Here is a 12,703-nt window from a genome sequence, read left to right as displayed (position 1 = left end):
GCTCGCGATCGCTTGTTGTCGGTGTCGTTCGTTTCATGTTTGATCTACATTTGGCGCGTCTGATGTTATTTACCCGTTTTCTGTATTAAAAACACAATGCTTTCTGTGAATTAACGTTTTAAATTTAAGGTTTGTGCATAATAACTATCATTCAAAATGTGAAAACTAGTTATATATCTAAAATTTCGCTCCCGAAAATTCGGTGGGAATACAGAATAAATAATATGACAGACCGTGTGATTCTAGTTTGTTTTGTATTATTGTTTTTAAAGTGAAAATAGCGGTATCTGTTGAATAATACGAGTTGAACTATAATAATAGTTCTGTTATTAATATTATCGTTGTTGCGTGAGTTTCATTTATAATAATAATTTATTGTTTTGTTGCGCTGTGGCTGGAATCGAAACCGATCGTGAATTTGAGCAAATACTGTACTTGTCAAAACGGGAAGCTCTTTCGTAAAATTAATATTTGGAATAGCTGCGAGCCTAACGGCACGAATGAAAACTACCAAAATTTTTCAGAAAATCAGAATGGATTGTTCAATTGTAAATGGATATTTTGCTAGTTCTCGTTTTCCCCTCTAGATGGCATTGGTAAAAATATAGCCTCGTATTTTATAAGGTTTCCCTGAGAGCTTCCTTATTGTCATGTATATTTTTCTCTATGTGAATATTTTACATTCCAGAAATGGTCGCAGTTTGTTTGTATTTTAACACCGTGCGCGGTAATGGTGTTGATAATGATTCCGAGCTGTGTTTTCGGCGTGTATTTGTGAATATAATTTCGGTGATAATTGTGTAAACAAAGTGGTAAAACTCAAAATGGAGGGAGCATCAGTGGAGAAGGAATATTCCGCCCTCGGGAACCTATTCCAGCAGATCATCAGTGATATGAAGGCAAGAAAACCATTTTTACAATATAATTATTATTGCCATCATTTCAATTCTCTTATTTTAAAAACACATAGATTCAATAATTTTTTACACATTTTAAACTAACGTTACTTTTACCGATGGGTCCTTTTGTTTTGATGTGCGCAAAAATATTGTGTGTCAAAATTGCGTAAAATTCGTCGGAAAAGGCAGTGTCGTTACAGAAAAGGTTTTGAAAAGCAATTAAGATAAAAAACAATTAATAAGTAATTTTATAACCACAATAAGTTATTAATTTTTCCTAATAATTATGTTTTAAAACGATTTGCTCGTGGGTAGGAATTAACTATTATTTGAAATATTTCAGTGCAATTTTAATTAGTACCTATCTAGGTAGATAATCTCATTATCGCCCGGTAAAAATCCATCGTTCGGAGCCGAAACGTTGCTTGAAATAGCTTTAGCTATGTTTGGTGATCAGATCTGAATAGCTTAGATAGTTTCTAATCTTCCTCGTATCCGTCTCTTTCCCATTCCCCGACTCGCAACATACTCCAACTGGGGCCATAGTTCCACTTGCTTCTAGCAATGGCAGTTAGGACTCCCTTGAGGTGATTTTGCACAAAAGGCACTATACAATTCATCCAAATATTACTATTATTGATGCCATTTTGTGTAACAAGCAACGTTTCGATCCTGAATGGTTTTCTTTTACCAGAGCGATACTGAGTGGTTGGCTGTTTTTATCGATGATTATTATTATTATTATTGAATATTATCAATATTTTCTAATAGCACCTACTTGTTGGAAGGTGCGGCGTTATATTTGCTCGTTATCTAAAAAACATATTTCATAATCTAAAAGTGCTTCAAGATTTGTTGCAATTTTCAATACGATGCTACCTACTTATGATTGATTTATATGGGTATTTTATCGGCAGTAAATTTTATTTAATTTAAATACGAAATTACAAATTCAAAATTCTATGATAATTATCCCAAATTATCAACCAGGCCAAGGACAACATTTATATGATGTACCTACTTACTTCAAGCAATGTATTTAAAAAAATCATAGACTAAATATATATTATGAGTTTTGTCTAACTAAAATAATAATTCTAAGTAGGTACCTCCGTGGTTATTTTCTGGCTTTGTGCGCTCGAGGTGATATCGATACTCGAGCGATTGGCGTCGTATATACATTTACCACATTTATCAACATATTAATATGGAAACATTTGAAACTGCTTACTGCGGTTTAAAGCCAATGAATCCACCTAGATTTCACCGTTTATCCTATATTTTAGGTTCTATATCGCTCAAAACATTTGTGCAAACTTGGCATAATAAAAATGTGCGTTTGTTCAAAATCTCAAATCACCGAAATTTGTTCACTGATTGCTTTGAAATTTTGATACAACGTTGCATTCATGTTGCTTTTTTGAAAAAACAGACAAACATGCCTTTTTAAATTGCGCAATCTGTTGGACGTAAAAGCAACACACGCTATCGTTTCTCTATCTGGAGATATTTCCTAGTAAACTATCAGTAAAACACGAATGTCGAACCACGTGTTTATAAAAAATCCATTTTTTTCGCATTTCGTAATAATATAACATGAACAAGTGTTCCGATCAGTGGCGGCCAGCTAATATGTGCTCCCGAGCGCCGAACAACCAACAAGATTTCCGACATGGCTAATCACAATACGAAACTCGGTTCGGTTATAATATCTCATACAAAAGGTGCCTACTTATTAAGCGCGCTTAACTTGCAGACCGACTTTGACTTGTGCCTATGTTCGTAGCAGTTCGTTTTCGATTGCGATCCAAAATTTAACTGCTTTGTCGCATATTCTGTGGAACAGTCGAAAGCGTGGGTACATACCAGTTCATATTATTCTTTGCAAATAATACCTTATCAAGGGCGGCGTTCGGGGTTTCACCACCACATCAGAAGGAACGGTTTATTCAGTAGAAAGTTAAACTAAAACGCGTATGTTTGATATTATTGTCGATATCGTGGTTTCAATTTACCATCTTCTATTTTTCAGCGAATGTTCCGCTTCTTCGATACAAGCATACAGGATAAAACATGTCATTAAGAGATAAGTGATGGTCAGATTACTTATTATCAGTTTAGTCAGTACTCGCCGTTACCGGGCCTTGTCTGTGGAATTTAAAACTTTTCTTACTCCGCGAAAGTTTTGAAGTTTAATTGCAGGTTATATTGATCTTGTATATCAATTATTAATAAGGCATATCAATTGCAGGTTGTACTATTTATGATTACTTTTGTGTTTGTTCAACGTATAAATTAAGAATGAGTTTGAATGTGGAATACATTAAGAAAAATAGGTCGATTTTTGAAAACAAAGTGATAATAAAAAATGCCGGTCCACCTAAAACCTGAACTGATTGAAAACAAGAGTGAAAATCTGGATCGAAGAAGTTTACTCGATCATTTAACAAAACAATGTATAACAAAGCTTCGTAGCTGTGTGCATGTGATCAATTGAATAGTTTATTTTGTTTTCCGTGTTTAATTTACGATATTGATTCAGTTTGGACAATCAGCGGTGTTACTGATGTAACTCACCTTTCTGAAAATATCAAAAAACACAATTCTTGTCATTTACATTTACAAAAAGTTTTGAGCTTAAAGGTTTTAGGAAAAGTTGACATCAGAATGCAATTGAATTCAGGCTACCGTGCCTAAGATAAACACCATAATGAGCTATTTAATAAAAATCAATTTTACAACTTTTTTATAGTACTTGTTTATTAGAAGACTTTCCGGAGACTGTGAAATTACTAAAACTTTTGTGCATCATTCATGACCTTTGGAATGACCTCAGTTGAAAGCTAAAGATGTTTCTCAACGTTAAAAAGAATAAAATCTTTTTTAAATACGTTGAGCCAGGACAGACTGAACGCACTATCAGTGTTTACCAATGATAGAGGTCTTCGCTAAACAAAAGGAGCAGAGAATAGAACTTCTTTATAAATAGGTATGTTTTTTTTTTTTTTTTTTTACAGTAATACCGCACAAGAGTCCCAACTGCTCCCGTCTGGAGCCAGTGAGACTATGGCTTCCCCAATTGGGGTATGTTGTGAGGCTGAGGGTATTGGGGAGGGGAGGGAGATGGGGAAGAGGAAGGTGGGGAAGTACCTGGCTATTCAGATCTGGTCACCAAACACGGCTAAAGCCATTTCAAGCAACGTTTCAATTCTGAATGGTGGTCTTACACCAGGGCGATACTGAGAGTATCTTCCACTCTGGAACGTGCCGCAAATATACTATATATTATTTTTAATTAATTAATTGTGAAATAACACAAATTAATCAAATAAAATTTATTTGCGCACGCCGGGTTCGAACCCGCGACCTTCGGATCTGTAGTCAAAAGCGTATACCACTAGACCACGCCGGCCGTCAAATGTACCTTTATATTTTAATTTATTTTATGACTTAATGTTGTAATCCGGTGAACCCCCACATATTTTGACCACCGGCCGCCACTGGTTCCGATGTATTATGAAAGTACTAATAGTTTATTAGGAAATGGCCCGCTATCACATTTTTAACGGGATTTTAATAAATCAGCAATACTCATTTTTCTCCGTGCATAGGGAAATTATTTTTCTTGTTATTCCTCCTGTTGAGTCCTGTGTGGATTTAATGTCAAAACAATAACAGTCCACGATGTTCGTCTAGTTTAGTTTCGGAGTCAAGGAGTAGAGAAGTTGGTAGCAATTTTAAAACTGTCGAGAGTTTATTAAAGTAATTACTTCGCAGAGGAAAGTCGTTGAGCGTGTTTAAAGCAGGTGTAATCACAATTAATACACCAACATTTCAATGTCTTTATCATTTTCATCTCGGCGGACTCTGTATCTACTCTGCAGCATCTACGAAAACCCAATTACATAGTCAAAAAATAGTTATTGTGAATTTCCTGCCATTAGATGGATGTTTCTTTTTATTTATTTATCAAGCTACTAATGCAGACCAGTGAAAAATCACGTATATAATTGTAGGATTTGTAAAGCTGAAATTATTTTTATAAAATACTAGTGGATCCCCCGCAATGTTTCGTTATTGCTAATGTCTTTCTTGGGCGACTCTGACTTCTTCCACCATTCACTACTATATACCACAATGTTACTGTTAAAAAACTACATTACATCGACTTTAAGGCGATGCACTACGTAGTAATGCAAAATCATGTGAATTTGGTCGCCTACAAATGTTTCAGATGCTTTAATTAAATACTGCGAGTAGAATACATCCTGGCCTTTGAAATAATCGAGTATTTTTTAGATCTTTTTATAAGCCCAGAAAAAAATAATGTATAAGGCCTATGAAAACTGCTTTGAAGTTCAAAATCTCTTACTTACGAACCCATTTTCGTTTATGGTTTTATTGCATAATTTGGCAAATTAAGTTATTTATAAAATGATCGAAAAACATCTAAATATTTGTACCGGAACATCCACAAAATAAAATAAAAGCCACTTTTTGGCCATGTTTTTTTCTTGCATAAATCAAAACAGGTGTTAAGTGTTAAGCGGGAATTTAAGCCTTATCGCCATCTACGTAAGGTGTGTTATTGATAGCGGCTCGGTTCAAAATATTACACGACGTAGTGCATCGCCTTAATTCGGCTCTGTATCTCATTACGGTTCAGAGATACTGCGTTAAGTGTTCCTCGGGCGTCCCCGACTTATTCTACCATTTAAACATCTGTAAACACTCCTGGCACTAATAACAACAAAATTTGAAATTTTCGGCGATATCGTCCGACTACTTTTCGAGTTTTGCGAGCACTCATATACGCAGGCTAAATTTTTATATGTTAAGATGTTCCCGAACGTTCCAGACTATTCCAGAATGTTTTGGAATGTTGTGGAATTCTCTCGAATGTTCCGGACTGTTCTAGAAATTTCGAGAGGGTGAAATTTCCAGCCCCTATATCTTCCAAAGCACGCCCTTCATGTGAAAACAGGAACCTTCTTCATCGATGGGGGATAGAGGGCTACCACAGTATAAATCCCTTGATCGTACCGGGACTCGTTTCTGAGTTTTAGTGGCACGCACATTGTACACTTACTAGTGTGCCCTATTTTCGTCAAAGCATCTTTTATTGTAACATTTCTCCTTGTATTAACTTCGTGTAATATGTAACGTGTTAATTGGACTTGGTCCGTTAGTAAATAAATAATATATATATTGATATTTGCCTCTCGATCTTTGCTTATCAAAAAAATAATTATCAGAAATTTACCATTCGAATGAACACCGTTAGTAAACTTTAAAAATCATTATTCATATTTTAGACCTCTCAAAAATGTTAACGAAAAAATACATATATGAAATATGTATAGAATTATTATTATTATTAAGGCGAAGCACTACCTACACAGTAATGCAAAATCATGTGTTTAAATTTGCGAGTAAGCAAAAGATTGTATGTAAACGATCTTAAATTACCATTTGGTCATATTATTTGCTTACAATCATTTGCTTATTATTTGCTTACGATCATTTGAGAGTTACGATCATTTGAGAGTTACGATCATTTGATTACGATCATTTTACATACGATCATTACGTATCTGTTAAAATGCATTATTTTTCATTTTCGGTTGCTGATTTTTGCCGCACAAAAGTCCCAAATATTTGGAGCCGGTGAGACTAAGGCGTACCCATTCCCCATTTCCCCCCGAGGGAGCAGGTAAAATAATGAATTGATTTGCTAATATATACAACTCTATGGTTTATTTTAAAGTATTTTTGGTTCCACATTTAAGTTTTTGGTTTTACTGAATATTAATCCGCTCCCTCTTTATTACCATCGATTGGGTTAACCCTTCTGTTGATTATTATTCATGGACAACGCCGGGTGTCTTTCCGTCCCTTCTGTCTATCTTATGAATACACAATACACTAATGTTGATTCTCCATTTCACAGAAGTGCTCCTTCCAATCTCATTTTTGACACCAATTAATCAAATGAAATGTTGGTGTATCTAATGTACCGTTTGCACTTTGTCTAACATGACTTATATAAATACATCTACGACACGACACACCCCACAAAAGTTTTGTAGCCATGTTAAATTTTATGTAGTTTGCATAACTTAAGTAGGTAGGTACTTTTGATAGAACTCCCCCATTCGAAATTCTTTCAATTGTTTTTACTATTGGACAATGTGGGGTGGATTTAGTGATGTGTATACAAACAATCGACCTTTTCATCTATCGATATTGACTTAACTTCTATGTTATATAGTAAAAACATGTTTTTTGTACCTACATATATACATACCTAAACAATATTTTTAATAACAGCGCCATCTGATGTACGGTAAAGCAACATGCACTATTGTTTCTCTATCTGCACAGGCAGACTGATCCACAGCAGCGCTTGGCGGGGTACAGCTAGTTATGTATTATATGATTGGCGAAAGTTGGAAGTTGTCATATACGTATAGTAGTTAATATATTATATATGATTTGATGTAAAATTTTAAAAATTAAACACCAAAAAAGATATCGAAAAGTCGTAAAGTTCTGTTTCTAAGCAAAATAACACCTGTGTACTCCCAAGGTTTGAGTGACCAAATTTTGGGAATTCACATTGGTAATAAATAGAATTATCGCAATTACTTATAGTGAATACCTCACAAGAGTCCCAACTGCTCCCGTCTGGAGCCAGTGAGACTATGGCATCCCCAATTGGGGGATGTTGTGAGGCTGAAGGTAAGTGGGGAAGGGAAAGAGGAAGGTGGGGAAGTACCTGGCTATTCAGATCTAGTCACTAAACACGGCTAAAGCCATTTGGAGCAACGTTTCAATTCTGAATAGTGGTCTTACACCAGGGCGATACTGGTAGTATCTTCCACTCTGGAACGTGCCGCAAATATACTATATATTATTTTAATTAATTAATTGTGAAATAACACAAATTAATCAAATAAAATTTATTTGCGCACGCCGAGTTCGAACCCGCGACCTTCGGAATGGCAGTCCAATGCGTTACCACTGGACTATGCCGGCCGTCGAATACCCAGATTCGCCTGCAACACGATGTTTTCTTATTAACCATTACAATTTGGCGTGTTGTATTAATTATATTTCTGTGGGGTTTGGTCAGTATAATACATATAAGTGCAAATATGAGATTTCTCAAGAGAATAATCTATAATTTTATCTGTATATTTATTGAACTTAGATGAGTTCTACTGGTTATTTGGTTTGTCGGACCATTTCTGTATGAAATAGAGTTATCATAGTTACCTATATCGATAATGAAAGAGTTCACAAAACTTTATGAAATTATATCGACTGCGGTTTGGTAAAACCCTTTCCAAGTAACAAAATTAAAACTTGGGATGTTTTTGAAGTTTGAAACATAGTGGTACATATATGATTTAAGATTTTCACGGCCAAAAGTATTTTTGTTATTTGTTTTTGGGGTGTTATGCCGTGTTGCGCTAACTCCTTCTTTAGCCAACGTTTCGGACAGCGTTGCAGTGTCCATCATCAGGGCAGATGTGATAAAAAAAAAATGATACGTTAATGTTAGCTCAGAGGGTTGGAGCTGGCAACACGGTATCACAACCTTATACTTAAGCTCACATTTTAACACAACCTCAAATAACACATCTGCCCTGATGATGGACACTGCAACGCTGTCCGAAACGTTGGCTAAAGAAGGAGTTAGCGCAACACGGCATAACACCCCAAAAACAAATAACAAACATAGTGGTACAGTCTAAAAAAATCTGGCATGAATGTTATTATAAGTAACGATTTTAACTCGAGCAGTATACGACCCTTTACCTCGCAAGTGTTTTTCATTGTACTTACTAAATGTTATTTAACACTATCCTGCAAAATATATATTATATGAACAATACTATTGTAATATGTGTCGTAAAAGATGCTAAACGTGTGTAATTATTGTTTATATATCTGATTAAAATCTAGACAGGGCATTCAACCATTCCAACAGCCTACCCCTGAAAACGAAATGTCGGACAATCGATACAAATGTTCTCGCCGCCCTTTACTATTTCATTTTACTTCACCCACTACCCTCCTACTAATAGCGTTCATCCCCTGCGGTGACGATATGACCATTCCCTCCTTATGCAACGGCACTAATACCTAGAATTCGGGCCCTCCATGTTGTATTTATATTATATTATTTAGGTACCTACCGTCGCGTGACAATATCGATTCGAAACGTACATGACAGCCCTAACTCTGAAGGGAAATGTTAACATATGAGATCTAATCTGTACATTTTGCTTTGGGGTTTGGCGATATGGCAAGCAAACTACGTTTTATCAATTTATTCAAATAATATTTGGGTGTGTACTTATTTCTATAGCTATATCTATTCGAGTAACCTGGCTATTTACATAAGTACTTTTTCTATGTAACCATCTGTTCACTGTTTAGTACGTATTTATGATGTATTTTTATTGTAAAGGGTTACAGTACTGAAGAGCAACCTATAGAAGTGTGGTGTTGGTGTTTCCATCTGCCCGAAATAAGCAAATATTTTTCTTACATTTGATGAAAATTATCAAACTTTTTCAAATGTAGAAATAATTTCTTTGATAGATATTAAATTTCTTGGGATTGTCTAGGGTCCAGGAGAAGGTTTTTTAATTAAAAAATATTTTGATGCGACTAAAACTAAATTATTTATCCCAAGAAAACAATTTTTAATGGAAACACAATCATTATGAATCTCCATTCTCTCCAGATTCAAATTTTGTACCAGCGAATATGAAATGTTTTGATTGAACTTCCTTCGCAGGGAATTTTCTTCCCAGGTCCGGGCTGGCAATTTCCCTTTTAAAGTCACCCGTTTGAAAAAAGCACAAAGTGTCACAGCACTCGGCAGTTCAGTATTAGTACCCAGTGGCGTAACCCTTGCGGGCCCTTCGCCCCGAGTGGGCAAATTAGAATACTGTCGCATGCATATTCAGGGGCGCGATGGGACTAGTAATTGGGAAAGGGCCCCGGGGCAAACCGACCCCATTTTAACGAGCCTGTTTTATGTGAACCATTGAACTTGCGTGGAGTATGGAAGACTGAAGGGAATGAATCTAGATAAATACAAATAACTCGTATCGTAATATCACCATTCGGTCCTCAAAATTAAAATTTGCTTACGAATTACTAGTCATTTTTACAATGGCGCGCAAATTGCTGGTTGCGTAAAAAAATTAACATAAATTCGGGTTGTTTAAAAAAATTTGCTTAACATGTTAGACGGACTGTTTAGTTAGACACTTTTACAAATGTGTTATAATTTCGGCACCTCACTCAATTTTAGCCTCGCTACGCCATACGATTCGTTTAAAAACGAACATTCAGATCCAGCGCAGAAAAGTCCAACAATGGACAGGGCAGCAGACCTTTGCCTTACTTTAACGAACTTATCTGCGGAAGTTATGGTTATTTCAATGAGTGCCCTTCGGTGGTCAATGTACGACTGATGTCATAGTTTATTCAAAGATTTTATTCGCACCCTCCTGGTGCCAAAAATATGGTCACGTGGTATGCCTCCAGCTCGTCGAAATGATACCAGTTTTCATGTTAGGGCAAGTCTATTAATTTTAATGTCTATGGGTGAGCGACAAATTAGACATATTCTTTGAAATCTTCAGTGAGTTAACAAGATTTTTGGCACTGCTTACTAAAAGTATTAACGGTACTTTACTAAAAATTAGGTACCTAATGTTATATAACATGTTTAGGTTGTAATATTAGTATAGGTACGTAAATAAATTTTCACTAAAAAAATACTTAAAACTATGTTTTTCCGGTCCTTGAACTTTTAAATATGTTGGCTTATGTAAAATGAGCTTAAGGCAACTAACCACTTTGCATCTTTCCCCAGACTAAAAGCTCTAATGCGGAAATTGTACGGAAGGGTGACGATTTTACACGTCCATGTATCTTTGCCTTTTCGCTTCTTTGAAATTGTACCAATTACATTTAAAAAAATTATATTTTTAGCTTCCCCAGAATTTTCAAAGGGGTCACTTTGTACCAAGTGCCGATAGTTAATTTGAATTTGGCTCATATCTGTACAGAGATAGTATTTTTTATCTCCAATAGTTTTGTTACAATTTTGTGATGTATTTCACAAACACGCAATTTTCAAAAGACACGCTTTTTAGACATCCTTTTTCCAATGCTCCCTTCCTTTTTTGTGTACCTAAACAAAATATGTGGATTAAAAAATAAGTTCGTTTATTCCTCGTTTGACCGCCAAAGATAAGCGGGACAGCTGTAAGTTTTTTTTTGTAACTGTCGATCGATATGTCGTTATTCCATACTCGTAAATTATGAAATAATATTGATTACCTAATCAACCTGTTCAAATCTGCATAGTCAACTATCACTTCGAGGTTATGTGTCAATTTTAAGACTGGCTTAAGTGTTACAGAATAATTATTCATATTTGTTTTGATGACATAATAAATATTTAATCTCTACTGCATTCTGAGATATGATATTATTTCAATGTACTGGTGTGCTGTTTAATTATCTTCTTAGAATGTAATACACTTAAGATCGGGAGTATTCAATAAATGCTCTAGTTCGTCCAAGAATTCGTACTTTATTATCGTAATGCCTTGCAGGACATACGTCCTTTCTATCAGAGACTGAGTTATTCTAACGAGGGAAGCAACTGGAACTGAGCTGGCTACCTATAGGCCAGTCAATAAAGGTTCAAAATGAGGCTAACCCAAGCATTAATTCCCCCGTCGATGAAATTTTTGCAGTCACGTGGAGTATCATTTAGGGATGACGAATGACAAGAGATCCAACAAAATATTTAACGGGAAGTTAGTTATTTTTAGCAAAAACTGAAAAAAAAATATAACTCTCGCTGGAAAAGTATTTCTTTCGAGAACTCTTCACATATTGTTAGTATTAATTAATATCCACCTGATTAAATAGAAATCCAACAATATTTTGGTAGGTAAAGTGTTTTTTTTTAAAGAGATTTGTTTTTTAATTCTATTGTTACCGGGAAAATTATTCCCTCCAATTTTTGATCACGGAGTGTCTTTATATTGGTGTTTGCTTTATTTAATCAAGAGATCCAACATTTTTTTCTTTTGGAACATGCTTTTTTGATATCAGTCAAAAATATCGCTCCGGAAAAATCACCCGTCCAATTTTTTTACGCCAAGTTGATGGGATAGCTATGTAAAAACGATTTCTGCAAAGATCCAACAAAATTTTGAACGGCAACCTATTTTTTTAAATTAATTTCGAACGCACGCTCATTTCGCGTGATTTTTTGATGAACGGGAGCCCGCGGGGTAAGGGGAGGGGTGGGGCTAGTCGCACGGGGGGATAGCGAGCCGTTCGGCGCGGGATATAGCTGACCGCTGCCCGCGGGGTAAGGGGAGGGGTAGGGCTAGTTCCATTCGGGACTACGCTACGCGTTTGACGGCCGCTTCTAGAGTCTGTGTAAAATTAACAAAGGGCAAATTGCATGGTTTATTGACAACGCTTCGTATATCTGCTTTCGATTCGAGCTTTTAAAACCACAATTCCTTATGGATTAATAAATCCAATATGGACTTTTTGTAAATTCCATTTTTATTCGAAAAAGAATCTGAACTCATCAATTTTATCAATAAATTGATTACACTTTTCAAAAAACTTTTTTTACATAGTTACATTGAAAAGAAAAAAAACATGACAATACTTCTATTAAAATCGAAAATAAAGTTGGCAGTTAATAAGTTAATAATTAATAACACAATTCTGAAACGAATTTA

General features: G+C 35.4%; 1 protein-coding gene across 1 annotated transcript in view; it reads left to right on the top strand.

Annotated features, from left to right (window-relative positions):
• Positions 1-12,703, top strand: part of mim (missing-in-metastasis) — a 341,092-nt gene continuing 328,389 nt past the window's right edge. Inside the window, exons 1-2 of the mRNA XM_089646255.1 lie at positions 1-348; positions 689-899. Of these exons, the coding sequence (XP_089502381.1) occupies positions 825-899 (75 nt within the window). The 5' untranslated portion in view covers positions 1-348; positions 689-824. The remainder of the gene's footprint in view (positions 349-688; positions 900-12,703) is intronic.

This window comes from Hesperophylax consimilis, chromosome 24 (assembly GCF_061612785.1).
Source record: "Hesperophylax consimilis isolate HC1 chromosome 24, BYU_Hcon_1.0, whole genome shotgun sequence".
Lineage (NCBI taxonomy): Eukaryota > Metazoa > Arthropoda > Insecta > Trichoptera > Limnephilidae > Hesperophylax > Hesperophylax consimilis.
The sequence above is the reverse complement of the archived record's forward strand: the minus strand, read 5'-3'. Positions and strand labels throughout refer to the sequence as shown.